This window comes from Scleropages formosus, chromosome 4, assembly GCF_900964775.1.
Source record: "Scleropages formosus chromosome 4, fSclFor1.1, whole genome shotgun sequence".
In the NCBI taxonomy this organism is placed as follows: Eukaryota; Metazoa; Chordata; class Actinopteri; order Osteoglossiformes; family Osteoglossidae; genus Scleropages; species Scleropages formosus.
Window position 1 is genome coordinate 8,097,352 of NC_041809.1, and position 21,044 is coordinate 8,118,395.

Genomic DNA, 21,044 nt, shown 5'->3' on the forward strand with positions numbered 1-21,044 from the left:
TTCGTGACTTCAGAACGCGGTCAATGGCCGAGGAACGTTTTTTAGTTTTTTTTTTTACAGCGAAACACAGAGTAGAACAGAAAAGTAGAGCATTCGGATGTTTGTAAAACGATAAATAATACGAATAACAGTAGTTCACAGGGAGGACGATGAAACCAGTTCTGCAGCGGAAAAGGGCTCGTTGCTTTTATGAATGAAAAGTTTGATTGGAAATAAATATGAAAGTGAGCAAAAGTTCACTGACCCAAGTTAGTCGCTCGCTCACTTTCATATACCTTCATTACCCATTTGTCCTTTCCAGGGTTTTCAACTGATCCAGATTAGCCTGAATTGATTCATACCTCTATTCAGTGTCTATCATACCAGAGATACAATGACCTGAAGCCCAACACATGGTGTCAGCAAAGGGATCCCATGTGAACATGGTGTCAGAAAGGGGATCCAATGTGCAGCAGATACCATCCCTCCCCACCTCATCCCACCCAAACATGAGCAAAACCTCCTAACGCTGCACAGACGCATCAGAGGCTGGAATCAAACCACCTGCCCTGCAGCGCAAAAACATTTAATTTATTCAAACCACAACAGAACCTTCGCAGAAAGATTAAATATTAAAAAAATACCATCTGACTGCGCAGGAGAGAATCTGAATCCTCAACGACCCACTCACCAGGCCATTGGGGAACAGACGTTGCCTAAAGTGAACCGTCGGGAAGTAGCAGAACATACCAGGATAACTGAAAGTGATATGGATTCATTGAAAAGCATATGCGGGCTGCTGAGGATGCAAGTTTGCGGATGTGTATAACATCTAAAACTACCAAAGACCCCGGTTCTTAGGGAAGAGCCATCACAGTTCCATAATGGTGTGGGGTGTGTTTTCCTGGCATGGTCTGATCACGCTCATCCCTTTCATTTCCACTGGATATGATGCATATTAATATCCTGACTAATATTCATATCTCACATCCCATGATGCAACATTCCTACACGGTGGGGGGGCATACTCAGCGCTCCCATCCACTGGGCAGGAGGCAGCTGGTGGTGAGAGCCAATACATTCCACTCAAGAACCCGGGTTTGTATCCCATTCCTCTACAGCACCCTCAATTGCCCAGCTTCATAAATTGGTAAATCAGTGTAAAATCAGTGCACAAACCTACAATTGTTAATTGCTTTATAGAAAAGCGTCAGCTAACTTTCTAAAGAATAATGTAGCTGTCCATCTTCCCTGACCTGAGACACACAGAGCGTTTGTGGTGCTTCATCACAGAAGTAAGAACTGTAGGAATTCACTGTGGTAAAAGCACCTTGTTCCTACTGAGCAGTGAGAGGACATTGCTGGCTTTGTTCCAAACTGAATGTACACCATTCTGTTTGCCCAGGGCCGCCCAGCAGGCTACTGGCAAACACTCTACTGGCCTCTTTGTGTCTTTATTTACTGTCTCTGTCTCCATGGTTGTTATAGGATGAACGAATTTCTCACAAAGATGTGATTGCTCATTTTACGATGATATGTTGATAATAATAGTAATAATAATAATAATAATAATAATAATAGACCAAAGTAATAAAAATTCAAAGGTATGGCAAGTTTTCACATAAAAAATACAAGCAAAAATATTTCATATTTCTTATATAGCTTGCGCCCTGTGTTGCCGGGTTAGGCTCCGGTTCCCCGTGACCCCGTATGGGACAAGCGGTTCTGAAAATGTGTGTGTGTGTGTATATAGCTATGGCTCATATATACTACCCTCATAAACAGGGTGAGCAACCGGCATCGCTTCCATGGTTGTACCCTGCCTCATATACTTTGCTTACAGGATAGACTCCAGACCACCACGACCCTGAACTGGACAACTGATGGATGGATGGATGGATGGATGGATGGATGGATGGATGGATGGTGTCAATGACCACAAGAATAAGAGTCAGGAATTTCCTAATTATTATCACTGTGAGGTGAATCATAACAGTTTTGTGTCCTGCAAAAGGAGGTTTTTACTCAGTGCTTCTCGGTCACCATCTGCTGTGAAGGTTCTCAGGCGGTGCTGGGAAAATGGGAATCTTGTCATGGGGAAATCTTTAAAAGGAGTCATAAAACGGAAAAAACTAACATCCTCCCTAAAGGGTGATGTCAGCTTGGTTTTACGTACGCATCCAGACAATGGCATCAGCGAGCGCTGAGGGCAACAGAGTAACCTGCACGGCCAGACAGTCTCAGCAAAACCATCAGCCTCAATGCACAGCAGAGGAGAAATCAGAAAGCAAATGCGTTCTTTATGCACGTTGCTCAGTCCTCTCAAATAACGCCCGATATTATCAGTACTGGATGGCAATTTACTGGCAAACCTTTGAAATCAAAGCTTCGAACCCTTACAGGCAGCTCAGTCAAACGGGACTAAAATAGCCGCACTTTATGGGAAAATATAGGCGGTGTGTCATATCAAAAGGAATTTATCGTTCTAATAATCCGTCGGGTTCTGAAATAATTGCCTTCGGGCTACTCAGATTTATGATGTACCATTAACTGCTGAACATTTCAGATTTTTTTTTTTTTTTTTTCCAGTTTGGCACACATCTTTTGACACAGTTTGTTTGTTCTAGGCCAACCTTTCAAAGTGCACCCTGCTGTATATGAGATCAGAATGAAAGGAGCCATTCCAGAAAAAGAGACGAGCATCGTTTCGCTGATACATATCCGGTGGCGTTTCAGCCAGGCTGTGGTCGAATTTCTAAACAGCACACGCTTTTCTCTCTATCGCAAGCACACGGTATGAACTGCGAGCTTCCCGTTTTATTCTATCTGCAACAAACATAAAATTAGGCTCCATGCTCAATAAAGAGCCTATGTGGTTTTAGCTCAATATTGTGACAAGTGTCACACAAAAAAATGTGCCATCATAGGATTCATAGGATTTAGTTCATTGTCAACAATGTTTCTTCATCTCCATTGTTCACTTAAAAGGGAATTTATTATTTCTTTTCTCCAGCCATGTCCTCTCTCATCATTATTCTCTATCAAGTCCCTGCATGGGATTTATTTTTAGCTCCTTACTAAAAAGGTGCCTGCATTTCCTCAGAAACCAACCTTCAGAGATACAACTTCAATAGAAAGTGTTTAAAAAAAAAAAATCACCGGCAGTGCATATTTCCTTAAGTATGTTTTAAAACATTCTGAATAATCAGTGAACTTATCTTTTTTTTTTCTTCTTTTTTTTTCTCAGTTCACTGTGAATGTTTGAGAAGAGAAGCGAAGGGGAAGGACACCTACGGGTTTGCGTGTCGGGGTCACTTGCACAGACTGGTAGAATTCTGGCTGGACCCTCTTCTTCACCTTGCGCTTCCTCACCACCGAGGTGTCCTGGTCGCTCTCGGGGATCTCCACTAGAGCTTTGTTTTCTTCGGGAACTCGAACCCGAGTACTCCGCCTGGCATGGCGAGGGCTGTGCCTGTAGCCCTGTCGAAGGAATGACACATGGGCCAGGAAGCGGGAGAGCGGAGGCGCAGCTCTCTTACTACATCCATCATTGTTATTTACCATACTAATGACTTATTTGCAGCCTCCTCAACACATCTTATTTTGGCTTCATTTAAATGCAGACTGACAACACTGATCACATCACAGCAGCAATTCGTTAACCCGTGTGCGATGCAAACATTTCATGATGATTATCATTTTTTTTTATTATTTTTAACACAGCTGGATTTATGCAAAGGCTGCAGCGTTAAAAGCGCTGTTGGAAAAGGCAGTTTTACCAGCTGGTAAAATATTCTTGACATTATTCCTCCAAAGTTGTAAGCAGCTTTCATCACAAACACTAAAAAGAGTCCAAAACTGCTCAAGTCCAGATACATAGAGAAATAAAAAGCACCTTGACCTCAGCAGTCCATGAACTCAAAGCAAAGGGACTATGGGACTCACCATAACCTTGACAAACACAGCACAAAAATACAGTATTTACCTCTGACCTGAAGTGATACGTCCGGAGACCAACTTCTGGAACAAAGGAAAAAAAATGTTCTAACATTTCCCAAGTACATCACATGGAGGGATTGCTCATCGCATAAAAATCCATAATTGAGCAAACTGGTCCAGGAGGTGTCATCATATCCTGAGTGATGTGGACAAGGTGTGACTTTATAGAGGAAAGGTGTGTATTATTATTTCACTGATATGTAACATCTGATCGTGCAAAGCAACTTGTGATCTTCCTGGGGGGTCATTTGCATGACGCGGGTACTCAGCACGCGGGACGGATGATCATCATGTCTCGCGGAGGTGAAATATGAAAACTGGGTGAGACTAGAGGGACGGGCGGGATGGGGGAGAGGACGCGGAGCTGTGTCTTGTGTGGACGGCATGAATCGCGGCTCTTGCCCCGCGATCCGCCGCGACGCTTCTGCCGCAGTCTCGATGTGCGCAGAAAAGGAACATTTTTGCAATAATAATTCACGAGCGCGGCTCGCGCGGGCTGCGCACGTGCCGCCGCCGCCCGCCGCTAAAATAGGGCACCGCGTGAAAAAGGGAGAAATATACCTATATATACATTTTTTTTTTCTTTTCTTTTTTGGCAAGGAAAAAAATGAGCAGATGTGTGTGTGAGAGTGCCGTGTGTTGCCGGAGGGAGGGCGCGTGGACGCAGCACTCACCGCGGCTCCTCGAGCGTCCCGACAGCACCGACTTGATGGGATGCTTGCCGCTGCGGAGCCTGCGGTGCCAGCAGCAGAAAAACAAAATCGTGGCGATGGTTCCGAGCAGGAGCAGTAAGAGTAAAAGGACGCACTGGATGCTGTAGGGTCGGAGCAGGACCAGGAACGCCGCAGCGATCATCGTAGGACGGGGATGCGGGAGGACCGCGGACGCTGATGCTGCTGCCGGAGTCTTTATATAATAATGTATCGCGGATCACATCCGAATAAGTGAAATTACATGTCCACATGAACAGAGGACGGCGGTCCGGCGGAGCATCCGGAGCCGGGCTGGAGAGCAGCCTTGAGCTCTATTGATTTCAATGATGTAAGGCAACAATCCATGACTCAGCATCACACACCGGGCTCTGGTCTGGTTTTTTTTATAGCATGGGATCTGCATCTGCATCTGAGCTCAGCAAAGCTGCTGCAGAGAGAGGAATTTAAAGGTCTCGCTCCCCCCCGGCTACGTATTCATCATGTCCCCCCATGTTTGATTCATTCCCAGAATCCCCAATCAAACACTACTTACTGGATGTTACAATAAACGCATTAAACTAAAGCAGGTAAAAACAAGGCTGTCTGCAGAAGAATCATAATGCATCAGCGCAGTTAATTCTGACTTCACATTGCTGTATTTAAAGAGTAAGGATATCGATGGGACCGCTTAATAAAGGTATATATTTATTTGAAGAAAAAATAAAAACAGTGACATCATCATGATCATGCCTTTCACTTACTCTGTAGTTAGTTATTTTTGACGTATCAAGCCATTATTGCTTATGAAAATAATAATAAATAGATTTAAATGCGAAAGCAGTTTTCTTCTGCTACTTTCAGTTTAAGGGAAATGTCGCATTTTTGAATGATCTGCTTTGAAGCCAGACCAACCTGACTCATTCTGGGTGAACGAACTGACCACTTGTGGAGTTAACGTCAGGCACACTGCAGCATTCTGGCTGACTGCGTCGCAGAGCTGTTTGGACTACATTTCCCAGAAATCAACGCGCCATCAACAAAAATTCCCCTTCAATCTGCTTCCGGTTACGCGGACGTTTCCCGCGGAAGGCCGTTGCGTGCATGTATCGCGCGCTTGGGTTCGCTTGCATTTAGGCAGTGCGTGGTTTTCGAGGCTAGTCCTTTTCTAAATGACAAAAATGTGATATTTTCTTCGTAATGCGTTAAGGTATTGATTTGCTGTCCCCCCCGGTTTTGTGTACAGGAGGTTATATTGTTTAAACGCTCCAACCAAGCAGTTTATAATGTATTACTTATAAAATAACGGACTCGTGACCCGAGCCTGGACTGAGGAGGCTAGTAGCTGCGTTAGGAAACGTAAACCAGGTAGGTTCTGGTCTTGTTTACATTTCTAAAAATTGCTCTAACTTAGTGCAATTGCGAGTCTGTCATGGTTTAATTTCATTTAATCAGTTAATTTATTCATAAGTAACTATTTTCGGGTGTTTGAAAGGTTTCATAAGAGTTCCATTGGTGTCATGATCATGCCGGATGCAGAGGAGTTGTTTCACAGACCCATTGCTTTCCATGCACTTAAGTTATTAGTTTAAACCCAGCATCCAGCCTGCAAACTGCTGGTTTTAAACTAATAAGTGCATGGAAAGTAACACGTCACGTGTGTGTGTGTGTATTTGTGTTTTGCAGGTGAGGCAGTGGTGATGGCTAGTTCTCCTGTGGCAGAAGACCCTGAAGAGGAGGTGCAGTTTGTCTCAGTAAGTGGATCGCGTGTCGGTGTCGTTGCTCTCACAGCAGGTGGGATCGCACTTAAAGCTGCTGCTGCCTTGACTCAGGTTCGAATCCCACCTCCAGCTCTAGAACCCTTGAGCGAGGTCCTTACCTTGAATTGCTCCCGTAAAATTACCCGGCTGTATAAAGGGGTTGATAGCATTGTGTGATTGTAAGTAATTTTGGAGAAAAGCATCAGCTAAAGAAATACATGTTATTTTGCACTTTGCAGCAAGTACAATATGAGCAGACTCAGTATAATCCTTGGCTAAAGTGAGTGTGTTCAGATCCAGGAGGTGTGTGAGGGTGAATTTATGAACGAGTGCCCTGCGATGGGCTGCACTGCTCCATTCGTGTAGAGATCCCACTCCTCAGCCAGCGACGTCATGCATTACTCGAGTGGTCTTTGAAATTCACGATTTTTCCCCTAATAGGAGGGTCCTCTCAGGCCAGTGCTGGAATGCATCGACTTACTGAGCGATGTCGAAGATGAAGATCGCAAGACAGTTCCTGAGACGGTGGGTCTGTCCAGACTGGGGCATACGTATGTGTTTGAAACTCAACATGTGTTCTGTAAGGGAGTAAGCTCCCTCTGTGTGATCCTCTGCTAGTGGAACTTTGGAAATGTCTTTCATGAAGTGCAATGTATGTTTGCATGTACTCCTGAAGATTGAAGAGCAGATTGACCGGCAGAAAGCCCAGGTTGCGTCCACGTTGGATAGACTGGCCCGCCAAGTTGCAGTTAAGAAACAAGAGAGAGCGGAAAAGTGCAAAGCCTTTAAGGTTTGTGTATCCGAAAGGTTTATGTTTTGTTCATGCAATTCACGCATCGGTAAAGTGGAAGTTCACGGCGACAGCTGTTAATTGCTTCCAATTCTCCTGGCCCTTGTATGATGAGCTGTCTAGCACCCGTCGTCCTTTGAGCGCTCAGTAACGTCTTATCATTTGGCCCCACGAGATGAAAACTAATAAATAAGTGAGGAACTTGTCTGTTGTGAACATATGGACTGGTTGGCAGTCTTGCAGATGGGGTGTGAGCTGGAAATCAATGTTGTAACCTTTTTTCTGGTTTGAAGGGCTGCTGAGGTTGAGGGGCGTCCTCTCTGATCGTTGGGAACCTAGGAATGTGTAGAAGTGCTGAGCAGGACTGCTCTGTACTAGACACATGTCTCTTTGTTTTAGGGTAAGAAGTATAACAGAGGAGTGAAGGGGTTTGATGTTGGGTCATATGTGGGTGAGAAGTATTCTTCTCAGGGGAATGGACAAGATGTTTGAGTGCTATTGTTGGGATAGTGTGGCACATGGTTTAATGCAGCTGTCAACTTTTTTCATAGTGTGTATGCAACTTGCGGTGTTTATAAGCACAAGAGCAGCCGCCGTAAGTCGGATCTCTCTAAATGCTCCTGTGAGCATGCAGGGAGTCATTGGCGTCATAAAGCGAAGCTGGCTAAGTGTTACCTTCTCAATTCTGCTGTGATTCTTTGATTTTTACAGCTACCACAGGAGTTCTGTTTTCATAAGCAGAGGGGCGTCAACAGCAGAGCCTGCAGGGCGGTAAAATTGGTACAAGTTCCTGCATGAAGTGCTTTCAGTGTGTATGATCCACACTATCTCGTGTGCGTCCCACAAACGCAGAGGCACAAAACTCCTGCTGAATAGTACGTCAAACAGTCAGTAATTTATAAGACTGGTTGTTGTGTGACGCTGCTGTGGTTGCAAGCCATTGTCGCTCAGCTTGTGCATATTATTCACTCTCAATCGCTTTCATTAACCGATTATTCAAGTCAAGGTTGCTGTGGCCTGGCACCTATCCTGGCAGCACAGTGCTTTAGCTTTAGCTTTGACTCGTATTTAGGTGACTTGTAATATTGGATACGCTACGCTAAGCCCCTTATCGTTTGCTCGTGTACAGCAGAGCGGTGTAACACACATACTCATTCGCTCTCCCACACACACTTAAGACAATTTGGAGTCACCCGTTCACCTGAAGTACATCTATTTGGAGACAACGTGCAATTTTGACACAGGCTGAGTCAGATTCGAACCCAGAGACGAGGAGCTGTGAGGCACTCGCGCCAACTGTAATTCTTGCACGTGGCGCCTTTAATGTCTGTGTGCTTCCTTTCAGGAGAAGATAATCTCTCAGCAAGCCCATGGTCGTCAGGAGTTGGCCTTCAGCCGCAGCAACGGCGATAATTACGACGCCAAGCGTTGTGTGGACATCTGGTTAAAAATGCCAGGTGCTGAATTAAAAGCCCGACATTGGACTTTCTCTTGTGAACTGGACATATGGGCACATTTCTTAAGCAGAGAACGTCAGAATTGTCTCTTAATGACAGGACTAAAGCCAGGTGTCCTCAACTCTGGAGCCAAATGGGGAAGACGCCGACCTTCTCCGCACCCTATTCCCCAAGATAAGGCGCATACCTGTCCCGTCATCAACTGCGGCCGAGTTTACGACAGCGTTCCTCTCCTGGAGGGCCACTTGAAAAGGTCGCGCTCAAGTCCTTGCTTTCCACATCATGGCTGATGCTTCCCTCCACATATTCATACCTCCATGATTGATCTGCAGATTTGATCACTCGCCCTGTGACCCCACCGTTCTCCTAAGAGGGAGTCCGTCCGCACTGTACGCCTGCGTGGCTTGCTGCAGGCACTTTGACACCAAAGAGGCATGGAGAGTTCACCTTAGGTCCAAGGTAAGAGCCACTTGGCATTTAAAACCTTAAGTGAACATGCCCATTTTATATCATACACTTTTCAAGCCTTGGAACACAAGTGCACATAGAAAATTCTGGAAGCAAAATTCTCTGGTTGTTGACTTGGCCATACTTAGCAGCAACTGTATTTTGTTGCATTTCTAAATACTGATGTAAAGTTGGCCCTAATTAGTTGTGATGTGCTACTTTTTTCCTCTGCTGTGGACTCTTAATAGACTCAAATACTTTGTATCCTGACTTCTGTCTAATACTTTACACTGTTATCCTTATTATAGATCCATTCTCATTTTTTTTTTGGTGTTTCTGTGCGTCTGTTGGTGTACTGCGTAATTCTTGGGGTCTTTGATCACCTGTCTTTCTCCAGACATCCTCCCCCAGTGCAGACGGGCACACCAGTACCCTGACCTGCCAGATGATCCTGTGCTTCGCCTGTCCGGCCTGCTACCTCCTCTTCAACATCCGAGACGAGTGTCTCCAGCACATGGCTGCCAAGAATCACTTTGTTCACTCCATAAGAGACGGTGAGGACACTTCATCTCACCTATGAAAGTATGCATATTCCATAAATGTAATGGCACATCCTTTAGTATACGTGGTGCAAATGAGCGTGTGTGGTTTTTCCACTGTGCAGATACACAGGAATTCATTTTATTTGTAATGTTTGTTCCTCCCTACCTTACAGGTTTCAATGACACAAATGCTACAGCCACCCCAATTCCTATACCACGGTACGCCAAGAACCGTCTCATTGCGCTTTGCAAGGAGGTGGCCTTTCGGGTCCGATGCACCTTGTGCAAGAAGGTGCTGGGTTCGCACATGGAAGCACGGGCACACTTCAAGTAAGTGTGTGTGTGCAATAAGAGCAACTCTTGTGGAAAGTGCGGTAGGTTCCTTACATAGGATCCGAATAATTTCTATGCACGTTTTTGACCAATAAAAGCCTGTATACTGAAATACCGTAGTACATTCATAGTTAACTGCTTTTGTCCCACAGGTGCCTCTTGGCACTGCAAATCCCATTTCCTAATTCAAACTAAAAATATTAAAATGTGCAAAACTGCAATTTTGCAGTTTGAAAAAGTATCCAACTGGAAAACCTTTGGGTCAAAAAGGGTTAAATAATGCGATAAAATAATTGTCAATTTTAATGTCACTTGTTTGAAAAATAAAATTTGAAGATGTCACACTTGGTGTTTGCGAAAGGACAGATGGGCAGCGAACGCGAGCTGTCGGAAGAATAACAAGGCTGTTAATTTATGAGGAGTCCGTTAGAGCACAGGACAAAAAAAGAAAATATGCATCGAAAGGTTCAAGCTAATAATGTTTGCAGAACCTTAGATGTTGATCGGCCATCTTTTTGTCTCCCAAATCATGTCCAGCCCCCTCCCCCTCACTCTTACAGTGGGACAGTCAAATTGACATTGAACACCAGCTTTTTCGCCCATTGATAATGAGGTTGTCTGTGCAACAGATATACTGTATGAGTGAAAGTAAAGCAGCACACAAGTGTTCTACATCTCTGGGAGCTGCTGCTCCATCAGACTTCGCAAGAGTAGCATTGCAGTGTCACAGTACCTGGACGTTGCTCGAGGACATGGGTTCGATCCTCATTCAGTCTTTGTGGAATTTGTATGTTTTCTCCCTGTGTCTGTGTGGGTTTCCACCAGGTGCTCCCATTTCCTACCACAGTCCAAAGACTTTCTGTTCAGGTGGATTGGTGACTCTAAAGTCATCCGTTGTGTGTGTGTGTGTGTGTGTGTGTGTGTGTGTGTGTGTGTGTGTGTGTGTGAGACAGAGGGAAAGTATTTAAGTAGTGTATGTAATACTGTATCAAGTGGATTTCTAACTAATGTACTAGTGTGTTACCTGATACTAAAAACATGTTCAGAGTAATAAAGAATAGCAAAGATACAGTGTGTTTCTAATTTAAAGGACTTTCCTTTCTTTTCTCATGTCCTCATGTTTTACACTTCTCATCTTTCCCAGTGTGCACTGCAGGCAGGGAGGTGCCATCGCGGAGTCGGACCGAACCGTGGCGGAGATTATGAAAGAGCTGCAAGCGCAGGGCCATTGCAGCCAGTGCCAGGAGATTTTCTGCGATCAAGGTCAAATCGAGAGACATAAACAGTTGACGGAACATGAGGTGGAGGTCATCAGCACCGTAGAGAAGTCCGTACTGCACTACTGCAACTACTACGAAAGTCTTCGGTCGCAGAAGTCGATGACATCACGGTCGGAACGTGTGAATCCTGAAAGTGCACTGAAGAAGGAGAAAGATGCGGAGGACTTCAACAACTGGTCTCCAGCTAAGCGACGGAAGCTGTCCCTGAAGGAAGAGCCTGGAGCTGAGGGTACGGTAGCATGGTTCTGCGAGTGTGGCCTGCGCTTCTCCGAGGAGTCGTCCGCCAGTAAGCACCTCATGGCAGCCAATCAGATATTCCTCAAGTGTGGGGTTTGCGGCAAACAGATGGGCGAATCCTCCATCGCTCGGTTGCACATGAGCCGCTTCCACGGCGGTGCCCACCTCTCCAACTTCTTCTTCTGGTGCCATCGCTGCAGGGTGGAAATGCCGCGACAGAGAGACATTCTGTCACACATCAGTGACGCGCACCGCGGACACACCTTCTACAAGGAGCAGGAGGTAATGGAGCAGGAAGAGAAGGAGGAGGATGAGCCGTCATCCTCCAGCATGCCCAGCTCTTCTGCCGAATCGCGTAAATCTGGGGCGCCGAGGATCCTACCTACCACACCGTCCGAGAAGTGGCTCTGCCGCATGTGCGAGGACCTCTTTGAGTCCCAGGCGGCTGTGAAGAAGCACTGCCGGGACGTGAGCAGCCACAGCTTCCAGAGGTTCCTCTGCGGCCACTGCCCTCAGAGGTTCTTCAAAGAGGCGACGGTGCGGCGCCACTGCAGTAACGAGCACGGCGGACGGGTCAGCGTGCGCTACTTCTGCGGGCTCTGCGACAGCATGCAGTATGACTCGGAAGCCGAGTTCCTGGAGCACTACCGCAGCCTGCACAGCGAGGACTACTGCTGCGTGGAGGACGCCTCCGCGAGTCCCGCTCCGGGCCCTTCAGCCACGGAGACAAAGAGCGCGAGCCGGCAGTGTGCCTGCATGGGGAGGGAGATGAACAAGGCAGAGAGGAACTCCGTCTTCACCCGCTGCATGAAGCGACTTGCTGGCGAAGGCCTCTGCTCCTACACGTGTTCGGTGTGCGGGGTACCATCCTCTTCATACAGACAGGTGAAAGTCCACATGCAGGTGGCTCACGGTGCCTCAAAGCAGGAGAAAACCTTCGAAGTTGTGTGTGGCTCCTGTCTGGAGAGTTACGCCGACGTACCCGGGTTCCACACCCACTACCACTCCCAGCATTGCTCCGTGGAACCCTGTTTGAGCAGCAGGACGGCCGGAGGAAAGGCGGTCGCCACGGCAACAGCTCCGTTGACACTGGATGCTGAGGAGATTTCTTCAGAAGCGAATGGCAAGTCCCTTCGAAAGCAGGACAGTGTTTCTCTGTAAATGACTTCTGGAATATTCTGTGGTGCCAGTCAGGGGAACCCCTGATGTATGTAGCTTACCTGCTAGTCACTCCTAACTAAGTCCGTGCTTGAATCCCTGTTAACCTGAAAAGTCTGAAATACAGGTGATGCTTTTCAATGGAATATAGCTAAATAATAATAAACTTTATCCCTTCATTAAAATATAGATTGATGAGAACTTAATCCTGAAGGACATTGCATGAGGTTACAGTTTAGTAATGACCACTACAGATGCTCTTCGACTTACGATGGTTAGAATTACAATCTTAAGATTTTACGATGGTGTGCTAGCGATAAACATTCAGTAGAAACCGGACTTCGAATTTAAATCTTTTTTTCCCGAGCAAGGGATATGTGGAGCGACACACTCTTCCGCATCTCCCAGTCTGCCATGCAGTCGCTATACATATACTGCCCGCTGTATCTACGCTGTGTTTTGGGCATTTCTGTGACATTATGGATGCACATCTATCTCTCCTGCTACTGCTGGGAAGAAGAGGAGGAGGGCAATTACTCTTGAGGAGAAACTCAAGATAATTACCCAGCATGAAGGCGGCAAGCCCGTAATGGCCATCGCACGTATTCCAGGCTATGATGTTCGGTAGGTTAGGTGTATTAAATGCATTTTCATCTTGCGATGGGTTTCGCGGAACGTAACCCCATCGTAAGTCGTGGACCAAATGTATACGTAAATAATCAGAGGTAGAGGTTATTTAGAAGTACGACTAAACATAAAAGGAAGAAATTAAAGCTATTTTCCAGAGCACTGTGCGATGAAAAAATAGATATATGTATATAGTTATACTAATAAAATATCAAATGTACAAGAAACGGTAAAAAAAAAATTACTAGAATAAAAGCAGAAAATAGCAAGAACTGAATAATAAAGAGTAAATAATGAAACAACTGGGGGGGGGGGGATTTTAGTCCTTTTAATCGCTTTAAAATCTTGTTTTCCAGCAGAGGAATTTGAAGATGTCAAACATGCCATTGCCTTAAGTTCCGAGGAAGCGAAAAAGGCGACGGAAGTCGACAGAGGTGGGTCTCACACTCAGTCCACGCTCCTGCTCTTGTTTGTCGTGGAACCTGCCCAAGGAGACTTGTTCCCCGGTGGAAGAGCTGCTCGAAATGAGTCGCCTGCATTTGGTTGTAGCTGCACACTTACATCATGTCTGCTTGTTATTCACACACCCTGTCTGAAACCGCTTGTCCCGAGCGGGGTCACGGTGAGCCGGAGCCTAACCCAGCAACACAGGGGGAAGGGGACGCACCCAGGGCAGGATGCCAGTCCGTCGCAAGGCAGCCCACGCAGGACTCGAACCCCAGACCCATCGGAGAGCAGGACCCAGCCGAACCCGATGAAATTTTATGAATAGAAATGCACATTATGATAGTCCAGGGTCCATGTCATATTTCACTGTGACGTAGGATAAAAGTGGGCTCTAAACACAAATGGTCAACTTATGGATTTTTGAAGATAAACACTTTCCCAGATACTTATTTCTTCCCAGTTTTACTTTTTTCCTGAAATGTCTGTAAACTGCTGCTTATTTGCTGAGCTGATGTACAGTAGGGGTGTGGCACCACCTAATTCAACTCACTTCCACAGTGTTTCCAGCTGGTCTCGTTTACAGGGTGAACTGTTAAAATGAGAAGTCTTAAGTATTTATTTTTGTAGCTGTTTCTGAGATTTTTCTAGGATCAAATAAATAGAGGAATGTTTGCATTATCATAGATTACAGTTTAGTGGTAGTAGTTTCAAACAGAGTGATTTATGGACAGGCTTCCGGTTCCAGTTCTGTTCATAGGCTGTTCAGAGCTCTTCATTGTTAAATGTTTATAGCTTAGTTTTGTTAGCAGTTTGAAATAAGTCTTATTCAAGACCTCCTTTGCCCCTGTGTGTTCCAGACACATTTGAAGAAGATTTGAAGTGTGCCTTGGCTTTGAGTGCAGAGGAAGCAAGGGCCAGAACCGAATTTGATAGAGGCATGTTACATTAATTTTCTCCACCCTTGGCTTTGTTTTTACAACCTGCAGGGTGTTAATATAAATTTCTTTTTACCAGCCATACATGCATGAGGAATGACCTCAGTCTGGTATGTTTAACCAGTGCACACAGGGGGAACTGTCACAAAGCATGTTAAATTACAAAGCTTAAGCTTTCTGAACAATTACACCCATTTTTATTCAGTCTGGTCGAGTGAGCTGTCAGTAATGTCGTGAGCTTTCCAGCTTCATTGAATTTGTAGTTTAGCACTAAATTCTATGATTCTGTAATGTACGTTTTTGTTGCCTATGAAGTAATGAAAAAGAGGACTGGGTTTTTTCTGAAATGCACTTTTCGAGCACTTGGGTGTGTAATCAGTAACACTGAAGAGGTTGGTTTCAATAGAATGGGGTTTATTTTTTTAACTAGGAGTTCCTAACCTGAGTGTAATTACATAAAAGTTGCTTATAACTGTCATGTTACATATATAATATATATATATATGCACACACATATATATGGTATGATTCTGTGTGAAGGTAATCAACTGTCAGTGCAATGAATTCAGTGTTATGCTTCCTTCAAATTTATCCATGGGTGTTTTTCTGAAGGGTCCATGGCTTAGGAAGGGTTAATGTCTGCATTAGACAGTGCCTCCTGGGATCAAATTTTATGTTCTTATAAACTTTATTTTCCTCTGCAGAGATGGAAGAAGCCCTCAAACGAAGCCTCCAGGAATTTTAAACTGGAAAAATGAGTCAGGGAAGTGGTCTTGTTTCATTTTGTACCCCCGTCCCCCCCCCCAGGAAAAGTTGTAAAATAGCAATGTAATGCAAAAAAATTTAACCAGTTAATATGTAAATCAGAAATAAAGTGTTTTCCTTTCTCTGGTGTTTTAAGAATTATTCATTCATTTAGCAGCTGTTTTCCAAGTGACTCTAAAAGGGCATTTCAGCAAGAGCTTTAGATGGACACATGTAGTGGTTAAAGCATTTTCTTCTGATCAGTTCTAAAGTATCTGCCTGTGGAAGCGAATCAGATAAATGGCTATTGATGGGCCAACAATTTATTCAGAGGTTGGAGAAAAATCAGTCCGAAAGAGACGGGTTTAAGGGCCCTTCCTAGATGCTGTGGGGGATTCAGCAGGGTTGAGGCACAGAGGGCGCTCATTCTAGGATGAGGACTAAGATCCTTTTTTTTTTTTTTTTTTTAAATTTCTTTTTCTGTGTGTGACGGGGACAACAGTCACCGCTGGAGGAGCAGAATCCTCGCTACATCTTATGACTTATATTGTACCTGCTGGGAAAAGCGATGTTGTGAAATTTGATTGGTGTCGCAATGAAGGGACCTCGCACGCGCCGCTGCGGGAGAGGAGAGGAGAGGGGAGGGGAGGGGAGGGAGGGGTCGCTCCGTCCAGCCCATGTTTGGAAATGTTGATCGTGGCGCGCGGCCCGCCGCAGAAAGCGCTGGAAGACGGCGGTGCGCGCGGCTGCGAGCGAAGACATGGCCCACGCTAAAATTCAGCACAAAATCATGAGCGAAGGACTCGGAGCCAAAGGCAGCAGGTTCGACCGGACCGTGTCCATGGCCGACCGCTCGGGCCGCCTGCTGGACAGTCTCGACGAGCTGGAGCGCCGGTGAGTCTCCCGGACAAAACTCTCCCTCTTTTGTCTGGATGTTCCGCCATATGTGTGTGTGTGTGTGTGTGTGTGTAACGCGCGCTTTTCCCGGGTTCCAGCGCGAGGAGCAGGTGTTTCGGGACCTTTATTAAACGGGGCGTGCGCCTAAAAATAGAAATAGTCCGCGTGCCTTAATTAATGAACGTGACAGTGAACTGAACTTTCGTGGGGCCTTTTCCCAAACTTTCTATTTATTCATTTACATTTATTCACTTAGACGCTTTTCTCCAAAGCAACTTCCAATGAACTCTATGTAGCGTTATCAGCCCACACACCTTATTCACCACAGTGACTTACACTGCTAGGTACACTACTTACACTGGGTCATTCATCCATACATCAGTGGAACACACACACACACACACACACTCTCTGTCACTCACACTATGGGTGAACCTGAACAGCATGTCTTTGGAGTGTGGGAGGAAACCAGAGCACCCGGAGGAAATTCACGCAGAGACGGGGAGAACATACAAACTCCACACAGACTGAGTGGGGATCGAACCCACGTCCTCTCGCACCACCCAGGCGCTGTGAGACAGCAGGGCTGCCCATTCATTCATTCATTAATTATTTTAAATGGCAGCAGCAAATGATATAGTAATTCAGGACCTGGATGTAAATGGTTTAATGCTTTATATCTGATTTCGTCACATGCTTATCATTTGTTAAGTATTAAAATGTTCGCCTTCTTTAATCAATTACTGAAAAGTAACCACTCATTATCATGTTATATTAAAGAAGGAATTACTGTAAAATAATCATAGGATTTATTGTCAAATCGCTCTACAGGTTATATAATTGTGGGGTTTTTATAGCAATTATTCATCTTATTTTACCAAACCTATAAGCACATCTTAATTTCCCATCTTCATTGTTACTGCCATTATTTTTAAAATTTCATGTCACTGTATGAGTATAATAAGGTTGGGAAAAGTCAGTTCTTACGCTGGAAGTTAGATTTCAGTTTTACCAAACGTAAGCATATATGTTAATCTGCTGTCATTTTATTTTCTCGTTGTAGATATTAAATAATGGTGCGATAAGTACATTTTGCTCTCCAATTTATGGTACTGCTTTACCAAACTCATCTGCAAACTTCTATCTCCTACCCTCATCAGTGTTTTATTGATACATTTTTCATTTGTTCCAAGGGTGGAAGCTCTACGCGAGTCAGCAACAGCCATGGAGCAGGAGAAGGAGAGTTTACTGGAGATGATCCAGTCCATCCAGAACAGTCAGGAGATGCGCACCATCAGTGACGGTGTGTGCGGCGTGGATCTAAACGCACGTGCTTGTTAATCAGTTTTGCGGTGTCATACCGAGAGGACGAACAACAATAATGCGAAACTGACCTTGCATACGCGCTGCATCGCTGACTCGTGTGACATCTCCGCTTGGTTTCCCAGGAGAACGGGAGGAGCTCACTTTAACCGCCCATCGCCTGTTGGGAAGAACCCTCACGGTCCAAGTTTCAGTGGAAACCATCCGTAACTCCGAGCAAGAGGAAGCCCTGAGGAAGGCAACGTCCATCATCGATGACGTCGCCTCGAAGGTGATAGACGATATGGACGGAGCGAGAAAGCGACTCATGGCGCTGCACGCGGCCTGCGTCACCGAGGCTCCCCCGGTCCCCATCGACCAGAAGTTCCAGAACATCGTCATCAGCTGTGCCTTGGAAGACCAGAAGAAGATCAAGAGGAGACTAGACACGCTGATCAGGAACATTGACAACTCCAGCAAAACGATTCGCATCATGGATCGCCAGAAAGTTGACGAGTTTCAAAGCGTCAACGGCAAATAATCTTAACGTCGTACGAAAAAGCAACGTTCAAGAGGATCTGGCGTTCTGCTTCTAACCGCACGTTCTTGTCACTCGGGATACTAGGCGCACGCATTTTTACCGATCGGTGCTGAACCACAACGCAAAGTACAGTCTCTGAAAAGGATGTTTGTAAGTGACCAAATACTAAGAACTTTTAGACCATCTTGTAAACTTGGTTAATATCCTAGTTTCAATATTGCCCAAAAGGAAGGCAGTAAAAACTTGTTTGTATCACAATACCTCAAATACGGTGAAAGTATGACTAGGTTTTTGCGTTCGGCCGTTTGTGAGCATCCACGCTCAGGTAATAGCAAAGTTAGTTCAGGCCAAAGTTTAAAAAAAAAAAAAAAAAAATAAAAAAAGACTTTGGCAATTATGTAAATGATCAGAATTGTAAACCTGTAATTGTCATTCGAAGTACTTAATATTAACACAATGATTAACAATCAGTATTGATGATGGCTCATCTAATGCTGGGTCAGGGCGGTCGCAGTGGGTTTGATCAGTGCCTGCTCGCTCTCTGGTGGATTTGGGGTTCGAGTCCCGCTTGGGGTGCCTCGTGACGAACTGGTTGCCCCTCCTGGGTGTTTCCCCTCCCCCTCCAGCCTTGTGCCCTGTGGTATTGGGTTAGGCTAGGCTCCGGCTCACCGCGACCCCACTTGGGACAAGTGGTTTCAGACTGTGTGTGTGTGTGTGTGTGTGTGTAATGCTGGGTCGCAATCATCCGGAGCCCATCCTGGACCGATGTGGCCAAGTACCATCTGAATGGAATGGCAGAGCTGAAATATCACATTTTTAAAATTCCAAATGGCTACGTGAGGTAGTACACGAGCCAGGCGTTTGTATAAATTTCCAAAAAAGTTAACGGAGATTCCTCTCCCGTTAAGGTGTTTTCTTTGTGCCTCACTGGTAATGAGTTCCCTGCTATATTTGCAGCGGAGAAAGAGAGGCATCTTACCCAATATGGAACACGAGGGAATTTCTAGCGCATGTGTGAAGCGCCCTCTGCTCTCTGTCAGCCCAGCAACTCAATAACCACATGGCAAATATTAGTGTGTCTGTCACTCATTTGGAGAGGAAACAGCAGCACTCAACAGTATTTTTTTTTTTAAAAGCTTTATGTGACATGAAATGACACTGTGTGCACACCTTGGGTTTTTACTTTTGATAAATGTCACATTTTTCTTGCAGAGTCAGATCTTCATGTAACCTGCACAGACACCAAGTGTTTTTTTTCCCCCTCACCCTTGCAGTGGAACAGCTTTCACTTGGTCATACTTCACTTTGCTGTTAACATCTAAATGTTACACCTATAGACAGTGAATAAAAAAAAAAAAAACCGACTCATACCTTCCAAGTCTTGAGACACGTCATCTGTACAAACAATGAAATCATTCCATTACGCACAAAAAAAAAAACCAGTTTAAAGTCCAAAAACTTTTATTAATGTCATAAGTAGCCATTAGATTGATGATAGAAATTAAAGCGCTGGACATGAGATTTCCATGTGGCACACTGGCTTTCCAGATACGAATCCACTTCTGAAACAAAGCAGCATGTCTGACATCTAATCCTCACCGAATGTCAGTTTACAGCATATCGAAAATGCAAAAGACGTGTTTTCCTACAAAGCTTCACCTTTCCTTGTCCTGTGAATATGCGTGTGAAACTAACCCCTTTAACCACTATTAACCATTATTTTCTAGTCAAAAAAAATAAGGTTGATTGCAATGTTAAACTTTCCTGTGAAACTGCTACCTAGTTTTTCCAATTAAAAAAGTGGAAATTAAGAAAAATGGCAAACATTCACTGTATCAGAAATGGGGCAGTTAATTTCAACACTATCGGCAATTCCAAATATATCACATAAACCTCAAAGCAAAAACCAGCTGTGTATAGTATTTTGTAACTAAATACAAGTATGGCATAAAAACCTATTTGTTGAGGCCAGGCAGACAGTTATAGCTATAAAAAAAAAAAAAAACAAATTACCAAAAAAAAACCATAAGAACAATATGAACGATCACTTCACTCTGCCATGTTGAAGAGGCATTGATGCACTGTGCCGTGATACAACTTTCATAGTCAGTTACGAAAACTTACCAGCATGCAGTTTCCCCAATACTGAAGATTCAAAAAGCATAAACTGACATATTAGAATCACATTTACACACTGAATGAACAACGACCTGCAAAATCGCTCGATTTCATCGCCCAACCTGGAGTGGTACCTTTTAAATTCAATGCCCACTTTCTTTAAAGCCAAGTCCAGAAAAGGTGTTGGCAGAGCACCTCCCACATCTCTGAGCCCCAGCAGAGGATCTCTGACCTGAGAAAGACTTCACTGGGAACGGGGCGGGGGGGAGCAAGTTGCACTGCTTTTAATCGATGTTCTGAGACTGAACATTGATTGATTTTATAAAATAAATCAATGACTAGGGAATTGTGACCAAAAAGAAGGAAAACTATCACTTGGGAATAACATTGATTATTTCTAAAGTGCAAAATGTGTTTAAAAATGATAAAATGCAGCAATCCACAGGTTTTGCCTAAAAAATAAACACCTTCTCATTGGCTTTGGGGCATTTTTTTTTTCCCCCCCATTAATAATGACATAGGCCTCCCGCCACCATACTTACACTTGCAATTCTGATCTGAAAAGGTGCCAATCAGAAGACAGCTCCAGTCTAGCTACTGAGTGCAGTTTAAATAAAAATAAAAAATAAAAAATAAAAACTTCGGCCAAACCTTATGTGTACCTGACGTCTTTCTACTCACCCCCTCAGTTTCCTAATAAAAGAACCATCAAATCAAGAAAATAAGAACTGATAAAATACACTGCACAATTTTAAATGTCTT

At 44.6% G+C, this 21,044-nt stretch overlaps 3 protein-coding genes across 8 annotated transcripts in view; 2 read left to right on the forward strand and 1 right to left on the reverse strand.

Annotated features, from left to right (window-relative positions):
• Window positions 1–5,285, reverse strand: part of dst (dystonin) — a 170,918-nt gene extending 165,633 nt beyond the window's left edge. For 3 of the 5 annotated variants that reach the window (XM_029251538.1, XM_018749343.2, XM_029251533.1), the window contains exons 1-3: window positions 4,653–5,284; window positions 3,965–3,999; window positions 3,274–3,459 (exon numbers count right to left, since the gene is read on the reverse strand). In XM_029251538.1, the coding sequence (XP_029107371.1) occupies window positions 3,274–3,459; window positions 3,965–3,999; window positions 4,653–4,833 (402 nt within the window). In that variant the 5' untranslated portion in view covers window positions 4,834–5,284. Of the gene's footprint in view, window positions 1–3,273; window positions 3,460–3,964; window positions 4,000–4,652 lie in introns of all 5 variants that reach the window. The other 2 variants (XM_029251529.1, XM_029251530.1) reach the window with 1 other exon arrangement.
• Window positions 5,286–5,745: 460 nt separating this feature from the next.
• Window positions 5,746–15,525, forward strand: znf451 (zinc finger protein 451). Of its 2 annotated transcripts, XM_018749223.2 has the most exons (13): window positions 5,746–6,035; window positions 6,354–6,421; window positions 6,869–6,952; window positions 7,104–7,217; window positions 8,563–8,674; window positions 8,774–8,927; window positions 9,007–9,133; window positions 9,519–9,675; window positions 9,837–9,993; window positions 11,141–12,636; window positions 13,655–13,732; window positions 14,603–14,680; window positions 15,385–15,525. In XM_018749223.2, exons 2-13 carry the CDS (start codon window positions 6,368–6,370, stop codon window positions 15,423–15,425), a joined length of 2,652 nt encoding a protein of 883 aa, XP_018604739.2. In that variant the 5' UTR covers window positions 5,746–6,035; window positions 6,354–6,367; the 3' UTR covers window positions 15,426–15,525. The 2 variants fall into 2 exon arrangements, with proteins under 2 accessions (XP_018604739.2, XP_018604740.2); XM_018749224.2 differs by lacking the exon at window positions 14,603–14,680.
• A 585-nt stretch (window positions 15,526–16,110) lies between these two features.
• bag2 (BCL2 associated athanogene 2) lies at window positions 16,111–18,531 on the forward strand. The gene is made up of 3 exons (XM_018749402.2): window positions 16,111–16,318; window positions 17,515–17,624; window positions 17,770–18,531. The coding sequence occupies exons 1-3, from the start codon at window positions 16,185–16,187 to the stop codon at window positions 18,162–18,164; spliced, it is 639 nt and encodes a 212-aa protein (XP_018604918.1). The 5' UTR covers window positions 16,111–16,184; the 3' UTR covers window positions 18,165–18,531.
• Window positions 18,532–21,044: the final 2,513 nt, after the last annotated feature.

Bases quoted from the DNA above. Each gene is read 5' to 3' on its own strand.
- znf451 (XM_018749223.2), top strand. From the start codon at position 6,368: ATGGCTAGTTCTCCTGTGGCAGAAGACCCTGAAGAGGAGGTGCAGTTT. The intron at 9,134-9,518 runs GTAAGAGCCACT...GTCTTTCTCCAG, and splicing joins GAGTTCACCTTAGGTCCAAG to ACATCCTCCCCCAGTGCAGA. The intron at 9,676-9,836 runs GTGAGGACACTT...CCTACCTTACAG, and splicing joins TGTTCACTCCATAAGAGACG to GTTTCAATGACACAAATGCT.
- bag2 (XM_018749402.2), top strand. From the start codon at position 16,185: ATGGCCCACGCTAAAATTCAGCACAAAATCATGAGCGAAGGACTCGGA. The intron at 16,319-17,514 runs GTGAGTCTCCCG...ATTTGTTCCAAG, and splicing joins CTCGACGAGCTGGAGCGCCG to GGTGGAAGCTCTACGCGAGT. The intron at 17,625-17,769 runs GTGTGTGCGGCG...TTGGTTTCCCAG, and splicing joins GATGCGCACCATCAGTGACG to GAGAACGGGAGGAGCTCACT.